This window comes from Myiozetetes cayanensis, unplaced genomic scaffold, assembly GCF_022539395.1.
Source record: "Myiozetetes cayanensis isolate MyiCay16 unplaced genomic scaffold, myiCay2020 scf13, whole genome shotgun sequence".
In the NCBI taxonomy this organism is placed as follows: domain Eukaryota; kingdom Metazoa; phylum Chordata; class Aves; order Passeriformes; family Tyrannidae; genus Myiozetetes; species Myiozetetes cayanensis.
The window spans coordinates 6,603,809-6,620,826 of record NW_026086937.1 but is presented as its reverse complement, the minus strand read 5'-3'; the positions used below and the strand labels follow the sequence as shown (position 1 = coordinate 6,620,826).

The 17,018-nt window shown below is 40.0% G+C and overlaps 1 protein-coding gene across 1 annotated transcript; it reads right to left on the bottom strand.

The window, feature by feature from the left end:
* Nucleotides 1-2,252: 2,252 nt before the first annotated feature.
* On the bottom strand, nt 2,253-13,319 carry RBP2 (retinol binding protein 2). Its single transcript, XM_050308232.1, has 5 exons — nt 13,259-13,319; nt 9,357-9,471; nt 6,747-6,925; nt 3,849-3,950; nt 2,253-2,377 (listed from the first exon to the last, which is right to left on the bottom strand). Exons 2-5 carry the CDS (start codon nt 9,427-9,429, stop codon nt 2,324-2,326), a joined length of 408 nt encoding a protein of 135 aa, XP_050164189.1. The 5' UTR covers nt 9,430-9,471; nt 13,259-13,319; the 3' UTR covers nt 2,253-2,323.
* Between the last annotated feature and the right edge of the window lie 3,699 nt (nt 13,320-17,018).

Below are 17,018 nucleotides of genomic sequence, written 5' to 3'. Positions count from 1 at the left end.
ATATTAATTAAATTTACTACTGACAGAATCAGAGCACAAGAATGAGAAGCAAAATAAATCTTAAAAACACCTTCCCCCCTACCCCTCCCTCCTTCCAAGTTCTATCTCCTCCCCACAGCAATGCAGGGAGATGGGAATGGGGGTTATGGTCAGTTCATCACAGGTTATTTCTGCTGCTGCTAAGGGACAGGAGTCCTTGCCCTGTTCCCCGTGGGGTCCCTCCCACGGGAGACAGTCCTTCACAGCCTTCTCCAGCGTGAGTCCATCCCACTGGTAACAGTTCTTTGCAAGCTGCTGCAGTGTGGGTCACTGTTCCATGGGGTGCAGTCCTTCAGGCACAGTCTGCTCCAGCGTGGGTCCCCCACAGGGCCACAAGTCCAGGGAGAACCTGCTCCAGTGTGGGCTCCTCTCCCCATGGCTCAGCAGCTCCCTGCAGGGACCCTGCTCCATCATGCGCCTCTCATGAGCTCACAGCCTCCTTTGGGCATCCACCTGCTCCTCCATGGGCTGCAGGTGGGTCTCTGCACCCCAATGGTCCTCCATGGGCTGCAGAGGAACCTCAGCTCTGGTGCCTGGAGCCCCTTCTGCCCCTCCTTCTCCACTGACCTTCATTTCTGCAGAGTTGTTCACATGTTCTCACTCTGCTCTTCTCTGGCTGCAATTTTTATCTGCCAAATAACTTTTTTTTCCTTCTTAACGATGTTATCCCAGAGGTATTTCTGCCATTCCTGATGGGCTTGGCCTTGGCCAGTAGCAGCTCCATCCTGGAGCTGTCTGGCATTGGCTCTGCTGGACATGGAGGAAGCTTCTGGCAGCTTCTCACAGAAGCCACTCCTGTAGTCCCCCTGCTACAAAAACCTGGCCTCAGAAACTCCATAAAACTAGCTACTAAGAGGAAAATAACCTCAATCCCAGCTGGCACCAGGATAATGTCCATGTCCATGTAAGTACTGGTGACATAATAATCAGATTTTTGCAGATGTAACCCAGTTTTCAGCTGGGACTGTCTCACTCCTTTCCTATCCTGAGCTATTGGCAGTGAGTGGGCTAAGGAACAGGTAGGGATGAGGAGAAAGCATATGTTCCTCCATTTATGGAAATTTTTTTTCCACATATTTTCTGTTCTTCCCTACCACTGTTTAGTGAACTTCCACTCCTCCCATAGTAGACAGCAGATGGGGGCAATGGACAAGAGGGAACTTGTGATAAAGTTGATAAAGAGAGCGATAAAGCTGATGTGAAAGTTTTTATATCTGAAAGGCAAGGTTGTAGGAAAGACAGTATATATTGTGAAATAGTTCATATAGTTGGGAACAAGCAGATGAGCTTTTGGGCATACCAGCTCTTCTTCAGTTCCGTGGAAGGTACACACACACTTCAGTTCATGTACTGAAGGAGTGCTCATCAGCCATGGTTAACTTGAACTTGCCTTTAGCAAAGAACATGAATTCTTTTGAAAAACCCAGAATAAAACTGAGTAGAGTTGCATGGAAATGACTTTTCTTTTTGAAGTCTCTGAAAGATAGGTACAAGGTGAAGATTGCAGCAAGCTGCATGCTCTTTGTGCACAGGGTTCATGCAGACTGGGCATGCTCTGAAGTTTTCCTCTTACATCCTAAGTGTATGCCTTAGTTGTCACACCATGGAGCAACTGTGAAATGTAGAGTTTGCTTCAAACAGCAGATTTCTCCACTGGGATTTTTAATAGGATGCCAGTTCTAACTGGAGGTTACAGCTTTGCCGCTGATCACCATATTAAGGAGCTGCAGCATTTCCCAATGGCCAGGAGACATTTATCAGGTGACAACCACTATAGACCTGGGCCACATTCAAGTGAACATCTTGTGAAAGGCCATGGATCGTGCTCAGTGAGCCATTCTGATACCTGAAACTGTGGACTTAGTGATCCAGGACTAAATTAAATAGAAACAGTCCAGTGAATGTCCAATTTTACTCAGTCATCCAAATATATTATGATAATCCAGCACTATGCAGAGAGAGACTGTGGTTGAGATAATCGTGACTGTTAATTTTCAGCCCTGTTGCTAAAGGACATTCCTCTGGAAATGATTATAAAGATGTAGGGAAGCAGTATTTGAAAGACAATTACTTTTATTTACCTCCAGAATGAAAGGCAAAGGAATTTATGAGGTTTGTAACTGTTTGATGTTATTTCTATAAAACGTGTTTGTTTCCATAAACAAGAACAAAATATATTCACACAGCAGTGTCAAAGAAGTAAAAATCTGGCTTCGTTCTTCTTTCAGACAAAACAGAACAGCAGAACAGTGTGATGAAGATCTGGGCAGCTTTCTGCTCAGTTTTATTTCTTCTTCCTGAATGTCTGATGGCACACCTGGTCTTCACATGTCAGTTCCTACAGTATTAAAACAATGAGTAAATATGTAGTGGTAGAAGTTGTATTTTGCATACACAGCAGATTCCACCAGAAATTAATGCAACTGAGCCCCATAAAAAACTTATGCTTATGAAAAAGAGAACAGAAAGAATAGTGTATTATATGTAACCAAACAGCAGGCATGCACCTCATGTTGCAGTAATTAGTTTTTGACACTTGAATTGAACTCTAAGAAGAATAGACATGAAAAATGCACAAAAACTGTGCTTTAATGCAAGGCCTTTTCATGCTCTGTTATTAAAACAACATACTGTACTAGTTTATAATTCACGTTACCTTGTAATTCATGAGAAGCAATGAAACAAGGAAATTAAAAAAAAAAAAAAAGAATTCTTTAACAAGATGATTTTCTTCAGAGGTGTGCCCAGCCATTTCTGAGGGGCCAGAACAATACACCATTTTTGCCCAGTGTTGCAGCTGACTCCTTCAAGTTTGGCACAGCTGCTCATTGCAATGCAGTCAGTTTGGTTAGTCTGACCAGCCAGCATTCCTGTGCAAACAGGATTTGGAGGGAGCTGGAGCTGGCTTTTTGGCCAGCAGTGAGCTAATACCTGCAATACAGTTTCTCAAGACTCTTGTAAGGATCTACTTGGCCTCTCTGTTTCCACCAATCTGAGCCTCAGTCATGGTTCCATCATGTAGAACCTTTGTTAGGTCAGCTTTTGAGGATGTGTTAAAACAGGTTTGAAGTCCCTGGACAGTTGACTTTTAGTTTGGTGGCAGATCATGGTTTTTAGGTCATAGCTTTGACCTTTCAGGGGTGCAGACCTGAGCCACTGTTGTTGCCACACCAACTGTGCACAGAGGAAACGTGTGAAGGAGCAGATGTCTGGGTGCAAACACGAGACAGAACAATAAGATCTCCTCCACAACATTCCTCCACCCACCCATTGTGCCATCCAACACTATCATGCCCATTTCCTGATTGCTCTCCCAGGACACTCTGGAATCATTATCATTCTGTGAAATGTTCAAAACCATGAGTAGATGTGGCACTTCATGGTATGGTTTAGTGGGCACGGTGGTATTCAGTCAAAGCTTGGATTTGATGCTCTTGGAAGTCTTTTCCAACCTTAATAATTCTATGATTCTATTATTTTGAAATCTTTCTGGACTTCACTGGCTGCTTATTTCCTGCACAGGTTCTTCAAGCCTCTCTTGGACTCCGCTTTTCTGCAATGTAACAGGAGGGGTTAATGGCTGGAGGGCAGTGGACTGGAGAAAAAACCCACTGCGGGGTTATGACTTAATTGGGAGCAGGTGGAAAGAAATTGAGCATTCCTATTACCTAAGGGTAATTTCCTTAGAGTTCAGAGATCAACTGTCTAAACAAAGACCTTTCTAGCTCGAAAAAGGATCCTTTGAAATGGAAAAGCTGAGCGTGTTGCACCCTCAGAGATGTGCCATGGATCTGCACAGCAGCCCTTACCAGGTGCAGAATGTCTCCTTCAATCCAGTGCTTCCAGCCCCTGTTGTTCTTTTCACCTTTCTGCACACAGACCAGTTTGTCACCATCCCAGGTCACCAGTGTCTGCACGAGCCAGATAATTAACGCAGATACGTTAATGAGAAGTTCAGGAATACATGAAAATAAGTTCAATCAAATGATGGAAATACACAATTACACCACTGCTTTCTATCATTCCCCATTTTCCTCCTAAGAGAACACAAATGCCTTTTACCAAAACCTCAATGCATTCAAGATGCCAACAGCATTTTGATGGGAAGCTTTTGCAGTGCTTTGTTTTCATGCCCATGTGTCTCTTCACATCCACAAATATCAAGTGTTCACACCAACCAGTGAATCTGAGTGAGTTAACAGATAATTGTGCAATATATGCACATTATATTTTTTTCTTGGTGTTTAAAGCCATTAATAAGACAGGTGAAGACCTGGGGCTTGTACCAACTAGTGCAGTGCTAACACCTTTTCTAGGTCTGCATCAAGTAACAAGAGGAAGTGGATGTTACTATCATCTCACACAATACAGTTTTTGATATATTTTCATGCACTTTTATGAAGACATTTAAAGAGATGTGATCATAAGCTGGACAATGTGCTGTAGCTGACCCTACTTGAGCAGAGGGGTTGCACAAGGTGATCTCAAGAGGTCCCTTCCATCCTCAACCGTTTGATGATTGGTGTCACCAGTCTGTCACCAGTAGAAAGGGTATTGGGGGTGCTGATTCTTGTCCAGGAGCAGAATAACTTTGTCAGTAAGGACAAATTCTCTACAGATGTGCTGGGGTACATTCACAGCGACATTGTTTGAACTGTTCTAGGTTTGAACAATTGCACTTTAGGGGCACATTTAACCACGTATCAGACAAATCCTTTTTAGAGACCAGTTACAGTCCATGTAAGTTCAGTTATGATAAAGCTCCAAGTGTATTGGGACCTTAATCATTTTCTAGCTCAGCACTGGATAATTTATTTCTCTTATAGGGAGCTTTCTATTAATGAGACAAAACTCATTCCATTTCAGTTAATTTCTTTTTTATTTACGGAATTTTCAAGCTACATGCTCTTTAAATTACCCATGCCCTCTTTACATTTAAATGTTGCCTACCAATTTTATTACCTTCATCTAACTTTAATATGTTTGTGGCATTGTTTAGTTAATAAAATGACCAGAACATTCTTTTAGAGCAGTCCAGAGAATAATGGCATGGCATGCTTCCTTTATGCTTCTCTTCTCATTAGGAACAAATAATATAATTTGTTTAGAAAACAATGTTAGGCCAAAGATTTTGAAAAGATTTTGCAGAGAAAGGCAAGGCTTTGGCAGTGGTGAAGAGCACTAGAGGAATTGCTAGTTGATGGATTTAAGGAGTGATGCATCTAACGAGTCCTTAGATCCTTCATGATGCCTTCAACTGACCTAAAGAGATGTGGGAGCAATTTTTTAAAGCATAGACTTTGTCCCAGGAATATGTCCCACCCAGTGCTCACTGGAGGAAGAGATAGGAAGAAAATTTCAATAGAGGGATATTCAGGATAGTGGGAAAAAATTGGGTTTTATTATTTGATGCCTTGCAGTGCTGTCAATGGGAAATAATTTGGCAGAAGTCATAGAAATTACACTGCACAAAGTTAGCTTGAGAATGAAAAGTGATCCATGCTGAATAAACAGTGTCTTGTGTTAAATTTGTGCCTCTCCAGTGAAGGATGATGTGAGTTCAAATGTAAACACGTCCTTTATGCTGCCAATCTCCTGTGGCAATTGCCAAAAGAAAAACAGATCTTGTTGACAGGGACCTTTGATCTCAGCTTCTCAGAGTTTGGCAACTGAGAGCTGAGTGGCAGAACAGGACTGTGGGAATTGGCAAAAGGGATGCAGGTGGATACAGTGAATGGTGACAAGAGGAGGCAGGTGATGCAGCATTAGCAAGGCTCTGAAGGGGACAGGCGATGGAAATTTAAGATCTGCTGGGCTTTCTAGCTTTGAAAATCTTGCTTAATTATTTTAGGGGTGAGAAGAGAGTAAAACCGCGGCAGTGTCGATACAGAAACATGACGCTGAATTCAGTAAATGAATCAATACTCAAATGTGTTCCTTTGCTCTCTGATAGAGCCTGGTCTGAAGGCCCCACAGGAACAGACTCACTGGCTCTGCCACAGGAGGGAGGGAAGGGGCCAACGCACAACCTGGCCCTTGATCCAAACCTGTGTGTCTGAACGAATCCCCACAGACTCCAGGAGGAATTCTGAGCTCAGGTTACTCCAATAATCCAAAAGGTGTTAGAGCATCCACGGCTGGGCCTCCTTGCCCCCCTGCCAGCAGCCCTGCCACCTGGATCACTGGCAGCTCTCACTCACATTTCCCTCCTGCCTCTTCCTGAAGCTCCCTTAAGGTTCAGAGCCAAGTGCAAGTTTATTTTTAACAGTGTCTGACTGTTAAACTGCCCAGCTGAGGCTGATCAGGCTCACATTAAAAATACACTGCGAGCACAACCACTGCAAAGTGAAAATTTATATTGACATAGAAACACTCCTAAATTCACAGGGGTGAAGTTAAAGTTTCATTAAAAAGGATACATAGGTAAAAATAAGTTTCTCTACTCTCTAAATACACAGAGATGTATCATGGAAAAGCTGGAAAAATTCCCTTCTAGAAAAACATGCAACTAATGATCGTCCTCATGAGTCTGAGGAACCATCCTGATTCACATTTCTAATAAATCCTTGTGGCAGGAAAGAAAACTGTCTCAAGAGGCAAATTATTTCTGCTTTATAAAAATCCTCTGATGTTTGCAAAATATTGGGCTTTTATTTAATGCATTCAGCTGATTTTTGAAACTGCTGACTCGGGTACCAGATTTTTACCTTTACCACTCGGTTATCCAGTCCTTTGGTGTGTTCTTCAAACTCCACTCCCACTGTGTAATCCAGATCATAGTTTCTGAAAGTGCTGAGTGTTTTTGTTTTAAAATGATCTCCATTTTGAGTAATCTCCTTTGTTTGTTTCAAGTGTTTTGCAATCTTACGAGTTGCAAAATCAATACCTGTCAAAAACCAGAAAAGAGAGTATCACAATGAAAATTCCAGTATTTGATACCAAAAAAAAAAACAAAAAAACCACACAAACAACCCAGAGCATATATTTATACACTAAAAAAATAATGTGGAATGAACCTACAGTATGTGGGAGTATATAAGAGGTTAATTAATTAATCTGAAATAATGAAATATATACTAATAAAAGAAAAAGAAACAATTAAATAAAAGCCTGACACCCATTATTGTTAGACAGTGGACACAGGAATAAATTGCAGTTTAAAAGGAGACAAATTCAAAGTCAAAAGTCCAAAAAGTATGTAGGTAGAGCATTTCCCAGTTCCTGTTTGATATTCTGTGAACATGTTATGCAGTTCTGATCTCCTGAACAACCCTATTTTGTCGGTGATGAAGACTAACATTCTAGTGTAAACAACTGCTGGCAGTGGGATGCATTGGAAGTCACCAAAGGCAGGGTATGGATTGCCATGATGACAGTTTGCTCAGCCAATCCTCCCTGTGCCAGCAGCATTAACAGCTGCAATAAATATTTCTCCCCAGCTGGCAGGGAATCCTATTCTGGTGCTCTATGCAAATGGAATCATCTCAAATGCTGCTGCAAGAGACTGAAAAATGGGTTTGGTTTGCCAGCCACCCTTTAGTGGTTCTGCATGGGAGTTCATCATTGTCAGCTCAGCAATGCCACATCCTACAGGAGCCTTTTTGCTTCTGCTAGATTCATTAGACTACTTGTGAAGTACTAATAAAGTTGAGTAAGGGGATTGGCTTGAAAAAAATGTGACTTTTTAACACAGGGAATAATGTTCTTGTTGGGTGTTTATATTCAAGACTTCTTGGGTATATTTTATCTGCTGTTGGTGGATTAAAGGTATCTCTGGGTCTGATTTATAGCCAGACAACATAAAATTTAGTTCTCTCTGAGGGAAAAAAATGTCGAGACCTCTAAAGAAATGCTATTTCTGACTAATATATTAGTCTTGTAGCTCCTGGAGAAAATTAGGGGAGGTTTTATTAAAGCATGGTTTTCATAACTGCATTTTGAACAATACAAGCAATAAAAATGATATATTGTTCAATTACAGTAGATTAAAATACTTCGTAACATGTTTACGATAAAACCAAAGTTCCTGACTTAGAGGACAAAAGTATTCTTTAATTAAAGTATGGAAATATGTGTGCATTAATTAAAAGGATGGATGAATTTTTTAAAAAAAAATCCAAAACTTCAGCGTGCTTTGAACCTGAGCGCTTTCATACTTAAAATACCAACTCTGTGTAAAATTGTGAGGAACAGAGCAGAAGAATATCTTTTCACCCTTTCCCTGTAATTTCTTTTCGTTCTGAGAATCACCTGTAGCATATCTATCTTTGTGTTGGTTGTGGTGTTGGGTTTTTGTGCTAAAGGCAGGCAGGGAGAGGAGCCTGAGTGAGATGAAGATGGCCTGGAACAGTCAATTTGTGACAACTGGAAGTTGTCCTAAGCATCAGCCAAGACCAACAGGCCCCGTATTTAAAGCTGAAATCACATTTTAGTTGCACAAAAACCAGCAATTATTCTTCATGCTTAACCAACTGCCAAACCCCAGCATGCAAATCACTTCAGTTAATGGGTATCTTTCTTCTGAAATTCATGGCATTGGCTTAAGCATTCTTATTTTTTAAAACCTCATGAGTATCTGTGTATATTAACTACAGGTGGCCCTAAAGTTATTGATCTTTTTCTATAAATGCAAAGACCAAAAACTACAAATAGTGAAAATTGCCTTTCTGTCTTAAGAGAGTTGAAGTTTTGAGGAAATTACAAATATTCTCAGTTGCTGGTGAATAATGATGAGAGTTTATTTATAAGTATTTATGTGTATATATTTATAAGTATTTATGTGTTCCTTCTCTTTCAATCTGAACAGATAAATCAGTTAGGGTTAAGATTCTTTGGTAAGAGTAAAGCTAGTACAAAATCACTTAAAGCATCACATTTTTCATTTATGTAACATATAATTTTGTTAATTCAAAGCACTAATTAAGTATTAGCATTATGGTTGCTTTAGTGATATAGAATATCCTATTCCTCTTTAGCAGAGCTAACTAGGCTGTGGCTTCTCTGTTACAGTAAGTATTTACCAGGAATAAAAAAGTGTTTCTATATCTGAAAGCCCATTGTTTTGGATTTTTCTTCCCCCCATCTGTATCTGTTTTTTCATTTATCTAAATGAAGAATAATATATTTGGCTACAAATCTTCTCTTGCTTACATACTTCTGTTAAGTCCGTTACAATTTGTTGATTTTTACTTGATTGGCAGAAACCCTCATGCCACAACACCCATTACAGAAATAATCTCATTAATTTTGAGGAGGATTTTCCTTATAATTGAAAACACATTCCCTTATCTCTGTGTAGTTAATATTTTGTCACTCACCTAAAGCAACCATGTAGCCTTCAAAGTTTTCATTGCTTTCCATCTCCCACGTCCCATTGTAATCAGCAGGCATGGTGGCAAGGGCTTCAAATCACCTTCAGCTCCAGAGGGGAGGCTGGAAACAGGGGCTGCTCAGAGAATGTTTTATAAAGCTTTTCATATCTTTTTTTCTTAATAAGGTTTATGGTTTTCTAGATAATACAGTGTAAGGGGCAGAGTGATAACCCTGGAAACTTTGCCTTCATTAACAAAGTTCACTTGAACAGCTGGCAGACCAGGAACACCTTCAGAAAGCTGGAGTAATACAGGATATGATTTTACAGTGACCTTTGTAAAGAACGACAAGCTATTATGGGATACCTTTGAAATACATTGAACACGGTGTCAAATTGTACGACCCAGTCAAAGTTTCCAAGGTGAATTCTCTTTTTCAGTTCCTTTCTGTGTGTCCCTGTTCCCTATGAGGAGAGAGTTTTACAGAACTGTCGCACCCAGAACTCCCATTTAAAATTTCTGGAAGTCTTGAATGTGCAAAAAAATGTAAGGCAGGGCAGAAAAGGGAATATTCCTGTTGAAAATATTTTGGTTTTCCTTTGATTTTCAAAGTATCTATGTACAAATAGCTGTACTTATACCAACCACACTTCCATATTTTTTAGTTTAACAGCAAGTTTATAAAATGTAAAGTAAATAAAAATCAATCTTCATTAGTATCAAGTCTGCCCTAAGAAGGATTTTTAATTACTCTGAAATGTTGTGTTAGAAAGCTGTTTTTCACCCACTGGCATTACATTGTTGTGGACAAAACCCCAGATTTCAGTTGTGCAAATAAGCACATTCAGAATGTGTCTAAATGGAGAATTTGAATGTGCAGTCAAACTTTATTGGAATTTAAAGTAAGTACTAAAAGCAAATTAATATAAGATAAGGTTTTACATTATGTGGCTTTAATCTGTCAAGAGAACTTAGAGATGGCTCTACAGAGAGAGTAACTGAAATGATCAGCAGTCAAAAACTCCTTAAACTCCTTGCCTTTCTTTCCCTCCTCTTTCTTCCTTTTTTTTTCTTTTTATGGGTACATTGTTAAAAAATTTACTAGAAAAAGTAATAAGGTCTAGAACTCTAACTCAGAAATTACAAAATTGAATAGTTACTGATCTTATAATGTCTCTTCTATTGCCTTCATTTTGTTAAAATTTAATGTAAAATACCCCAATTGCTGAAAATTTATGTAGGGATTAAAAAAAAAAACCCAAAAGACCAAAAAACTAAAGAAATTTGAGAGTTTCTGGGAGCTGAGTTCTTAAAATGCCTTAACTCATGCACATGCATAATAATCTTTACCTTATCACACTGTCCAGTGTTCTCCTCTCCTTCAGGATACTGAAACAATGATGTGCAATTTCTAAGCAGGTAGTGGGTGTTTTACTTTATATGTCCAGATGCCAAGGGGTGGATTCATGAGGAGTAAATCAGACTGAACGTCTACAATCACCTCCAAAACTCAGAGCATTGGCTGGAATCTCATGGGCAGAGATTTTGTGTGCTCATTGATTTTAGTTCTGATGCAGTTTGCTTCCTGTGTAACAGTCGTTTTGGTAGGATGTGGAGGACGCTGAAGCTGTGCCATGTGATGATCACCAATTAATGGCCATTAACAACAATAAAGTAACAGAGGGTCCAATTGCTGTAGATATGCAGAGCCAGGCACGCTCAGACAAAGTCAATTATGAGACAAGTACATCCTTTGCATAAAACACCATAATTAATTAACAGCATACACACATAATTGTACAGGGTTTCCCCATGATGTTTTGATTATATTAATCTTTTTTTAAATTATTTTTTCCCCAATGTGTATATTGTCTAAGCACATGTTTACTCATTAGACTAAAGCAGCATTTTGAGCCTTTTCAGGTAAATATACAGCTAAGAGGTTTACAGACAAAAAGTTTAACCAATCAAAGAACTGGCTAAATAAGGAATTAATAAAACTGAAATACTGAAAATGAAATACTGACTTGACAGAGTTCTGTGCTGCTTCAGGAGCTTTTAAAGAGTGTTGTGTCAAGGTCCATAAAGAGAATTTTCAGTTTAAGAATCGGTATCTTGGTAGATAGTAAAACCTCTACCACAGATAAACACCTGCCTAAATCATGTGGTGCCAAGACACAGTTTGGATACTGTGAACACAACTCTTTGTGTCAGTTATCCACACTAGGTGGATAATTGCAAGTCTTGGGTCTGTGCCTTACTAGTTATACTAACCCGCCTCTCATAACATTTCAGCTTTAAAATTTTGACTAATTATTCACTTGAAACCTTAGAAATTATTCAGTGTGCTCTGTATTTACTGTTTATGTGCTGTAGACATAGAGACAAACTTTCAAAATGGCAAAGGAATATTTCCTTCCCATGGGACAAGTCTACTTTTGGGGAAATGAAGATAAGGTGCCTTCTCCTGATTGTTGTGACTGTTTTGTCCTCAGCATCCTTTTCTTGCAAGACCACCAGGGATGCCATGTGCACCATGTGCTGAACCCCAGCGGTGGGGAGAGGGAGGTGTCTGTTCCGTATTTTCCAATATGTATGTTAAACCCCAAAGTTCTGATGTTTTCATGTCAGGCGTCAACACAGGCATAAGTTTTATGGTTGAATTACTTTCGCTAAAAGCCTAAATAACTTTTTCAGTCTTTATCTGTGTGTGAAAAAACAAAAAGAGTATTGAAAAAAATAATCTCATAGGTAGAGTCTAGACTGACAAGATTGAAAAGTGAGGCCCAAATTCTGTCTGTGTGGAATGAGTCAGCACTCAGGGATGCTACTTCTAGCACTTGCCTCGAGTTCTCACTGTGCCTGAGACCTGCCCAGAATTCTATCCAGGGAGCTAAACAAAACTCAGCCTTTCTTGCATCCTGAAAGAGCTGGTGGTGCATTCTCCTTGGAAAGGTTCCTCTGCAAAGCTCCGTTGGGAGCACCACATCAAGCACAGAAGGACCAGGTCAAACAGAACTTTTCCTGTAGACTTTTGGGCATGGTATTTTGGAGAGACACTAACATGCTTCCCACTCTGTCCTTGCCTCATTTCATTTTCCTTTTAGATTATCTAATATGCATATATAACACAGGAGAAAAATGCCTTGTACTCCCTCAAGCAGCCCCTACACTCCTCATGCTTGACAGCTGGGACTTTTGCCTATAGTTATTTGGTTGTTGTTTAACACATAGAAATATGGCAAGCTGTGGAAGTTGTTCTTAGCAACTGAATTCCCCTGAAGGATCCAGACAGAAGCAGCATGGTCACAGACACCTATTATTATTTTTAACTTGCTAGCACATGTGCACTCAGTGGGTTTATTCTTATTTTTAAGAAAATTAATCACTTGAAACATATTCAGTGATGGCTGCTACTGCAAAAGCTGTCAGAGGTGCTGTCTCACCAGGCTTGGGGCTCTGTTCTACACAAACATGAGGAGTCACATTGTGGCAACTAAAAGTACCCTGCAAGGAGGCAAGACCCTTCCTGTCAGCGTGTTGGAGGCCTTGGGGGTTCAGCTGGGTGCAGACAGTAATCATCTGACGGCAGAGAAGTGATAGGAGCAGCAGAAGAGGACAGAATCAAAAGGTGCTGTTTGCAAAATGAGCTCAGTAAATTGGGTTTGATGGCCTCCTTGTTGGTGCCCTCCCCCAATGTCAATTGGCAGTGAATTTCCTTGGATATCCTTAACTGCTGAGCTCTCCAGCTGGGTCAGAGACAGCGATGAGCCAGCCCACACCAGTGCCTTGCAGCTGGAGTTTTGGGTTCTGAGTCCTGGGCTGGTTTGTTTGTTCAGGCCTGGACCATCCAGAGCAGGACTGGAAATCTGACCGGTTGTACAGAGAGTTGTGGGCTAAACACTTACCATCTGACACCGGTCCTTAGCTGATCATGCCAAAACAGAAATCTGCAGGAACAAACTTTTGGTTGACACCTCAGAGAAGGGAGAATTCCTTCATTCCATCTCAGCACAGGAACATCTTCCACCTTGCTGACTCGGCAGTAGGGACAGGTTGCAAACGCCGTGGTGGGGTGAGGGAGTGCACACAGCACACGGGGCTTGCAGATTAGCACCTTTTGTGTTTACCTTCAACTTAAACAAAGAGGTACAAAAATGTGGTTTTAATCACTCTCTTAGAAAGAAAATACTTGGCTTTCAGCCTTTGGATTTTTATCCCTTTGTTTTTTTTTTTTTTTTAATCAGTGACTGGCTGCCTTCAGTCATTTCTGTCTTACTCCATCTGATTTTGCTGATGGAGTTGGATGCAGATGTTGCACACTTTATTAATTAAAAGCCTTCCTTGTCTCTACCTAAGGACTTTGGCTTAGCTCATAGAGACTTCATAATGTCACTAGTGATCACATTACTTAGCTTGATAATATTAAAAATATAATCCAGTGGATCCTACCGGCTTGAGAACTCACTTTTATTAAAGTGCTTTACATTATGAAAAATTATCCTGTAGAGATATATTAGCCAATGGATAAAGCTGACCTTGGTTTTCACAATAAATGGGAATTACTGAATTTATTTGTTCCTTAATTCTCCTGGGCACTTATTCAATGCTCTTTACCCAGGCTTTGAGGCAGCAGGCAGAAACCATTAGCCTTTGTGAAATCAGAAAAACTTAGGGAGTGACAGGGTTTGGCCAAGGTCATGAAGGTCATGGAGCCAATGGACAGAGTGAGTTAGAGTAGAACCCTTTATGTTATCCACTAAAATCCTGCTTCTGCCTGGGCTCACTTTAATGTAGATGGAAAATCTGGAGCCTAGTTTAAATGCTTTGTCAATTTAAGGCTGCTTAAATTTTCCCTTCAGAGATTTTTCTCAGGATCTGAATTCCCTGCATGAGCTGCACATTAATATCTGTAACTGTAATCTATAACTTAATTGTATTTATTCTGTGGCAAAGTTTTGTAATTGCAACTGCCACTTCTTATCTTCATCAGATAAAGGTTGCATTACTCAGACATTGGACTGGAATACTGATGGATGGGTTTTGAATTAAAAGAATCTACAGAAAGCAATCTGAGGTTTTTTTTCTTTGATACTTCTATGACAGGCACAATTTAGCTAAGCAAATGTGGGTCTACTGCCTGACCATAAAAGCCTAAATGTCATTTTAATGCAGGGTCTCATCCATTAAAAGAATATTTTAAAGAATCAGTTTTTATCAAACAGAAAAAGTCCTTTTTACCTCATCTGAAGAACACTTTATAGGGGTAATTTCAAATATCTTAGACCTCAAGTTTTCACATACCTTATAAGTGGTTTAATTCAATGATGGAAAGATTTTGCTTCAAGTGCTATAATCCAGATAAACAGAAAAGGTTGTATCAGCTGTTGCAAGTAGTGCACAAATTTGAATTCACTGTAGCCTTTAAGAAAAAGACTAAAACCATTCCTATGGATAATCTGAAGGACCAAAAGCCACTGTCCCAGAAGAACTGTAGGTTGGGTCCAGACATACTGATGAAAATCCACAATAACATTCTGCCTGTTTTCTTCCGCTGTGCTGCTGCCAGCGTGGAGCAGTGACAGAACTGTCCCCCCAGTCCTAGGGAAACTCCTCCAGTGAGTGTATCTATTTCCTGAATGCTTTCTTTTGGCCATACATCAGCTTTTTACTGCTTCAGATTGAAAAAGATCACAAGTAACCCAGGGGCAAAACCTTCCTAGAAACTGCCTGCAATCATCCCGTGCTGTTTCATATCTCCCAGGGCACAGGCAGAAGTCGCTATTTCCTGTTGATTAAGGGATGCTCTGTGTTGTAAATCTCGGGAATTTACTCTTCCCCCAGTGCTGTTTGGTTATTCCTTTCTGCCTGCATCTCCAGCTCCACAACATCACCCCTGCTGTGGGAAAGGCTCTGGCTTCTTTCTACCCACATTTGTTGAGAACAGACCAGTGTTCAGCTCTCCAGTGCACCCTGGAACTTCTCAGAAAATCATTTGTTGTGGTAACAGCGGTGTTTAGATGTCTACCTCTCCTTGCGGTGAATTTCTGGCTCTGGGTTAGTTGGCAATTATTTGACAGAAACAGCATTTAAGATGGAAATTTAAAAAAAAAAAAAAGTATCTTGAAAAATTCAGATATTGTCTGATGTAGTTAGATGAGTTGGTACACTCTGTGTTACTAAAATGCAACATTGACACTGCAAGCTGGCCCTTAAGGCGTGTGTATAATCGGTCAATTTGGGAATCACTGGTGGTGGGCCAGGCAGTATAATTCAGGACACATTGCTGAAGTTAAGTTTCCTCCCTGACATCTGTCAGGATCTGCTCTTAGCTGCAGCGATACCCAGCAGTTTCAGAGACTGGTTGCACATGCACGCAAAGCAAGGGGAAGGATCATTTAGATTTGATTTATTGATATTGCCAGTGGATGTCTGAATTGAAATGAAGACTTGATAAATATGGTAATATCAGTTTTCATTAAAAGACTCAAAGTACATGTAACATAGAAGAAGATAAAACAGAAAGTAAAGTTTCTTAAATGGTGCATTTTAGAAGAAAATGTATATGTGTAGATATAGATACACCTATACCTACATGTATAATATAACAGAATAGCAGAGTGTATTTCACTGGAAGAGTAAAAGAAAATATAAAAATAATCGAAAACTGAAAACTCGAGGCCTAAATAAAATCTCAGATAAGGAAAGGATTCCCCAGAAATTCAGTCATGTTCATGATGACATGTTTCTCTAGTTTATGTGTGAAAATAAAATTAATCAATTGATCAGAAGAGTTACTTTCAGGAGAGCATTTGAAAGTTACTTTCACAGATTTCCATTTAATGCTTCCTAGAAATTGGAGAACTATATCAATGTTTTTTTCTTATACTAACTGGGTTTAATAAGGGAAGGAAGAAATGAAGGGAGGAAGGGAAAGAAAGAAAGAGAAGGGAAGAGAAAGAAAGAAAGAATCCTTATTGATGGATGTAAAAGTACATTTTTATTTACTATAACATTAGTATCACAGCTATCCTAGAATATTGACTCCTTATGAGGTCCCTTCCCTCATGACACAGTCCTGTGCTGAAATGAAATTTTACTGAATTGCTACTGAAATGAAACGTGTTACTTGTAAAAATATAGAAAACTGGGCAGTTTTTTCTGACTTGCCAAACATAAACAGAAGTGGTTGCAGTGAGCTCTATATCTGTGAGAATGATGATTTATCGTTGCCTTTGTTTCTAGTAAAGGACAACCCTGCCAGGGAAAAGAAAGTGTCTCAGTTATCAGGGCATTGTGCTCCACTGCTTCCCAGTTGAAAGATGAGCTTTTTGGGGAGAGGATGCTGCCTGAATTAGCTCTGTTATCAAGGCATTGCAACAAACAGGCATTTTAATGTAGGAAAAGTGTCTTTTAGACCAATATTCAGCATGAGAGGGGGAAAAATGATGCCTTTTGCTCCTTGTGACTGTTACAGCCACATCTTCAGCCAGCAGTCCTAAGGACTCAAACAGCGCCGCGTTCTAACCGTGCCAGTGCCAAAGTGCAGCGTGGTTGGAAGGTGTGTGAGCCCTGTTAACAGACAGCTGTGGCACTGACTGTGCCTGCCAGTCCTTGGAACTCTCATGGCCTTTGAAGGCTGATTTGCTATCTCTGCTCACCAACAAA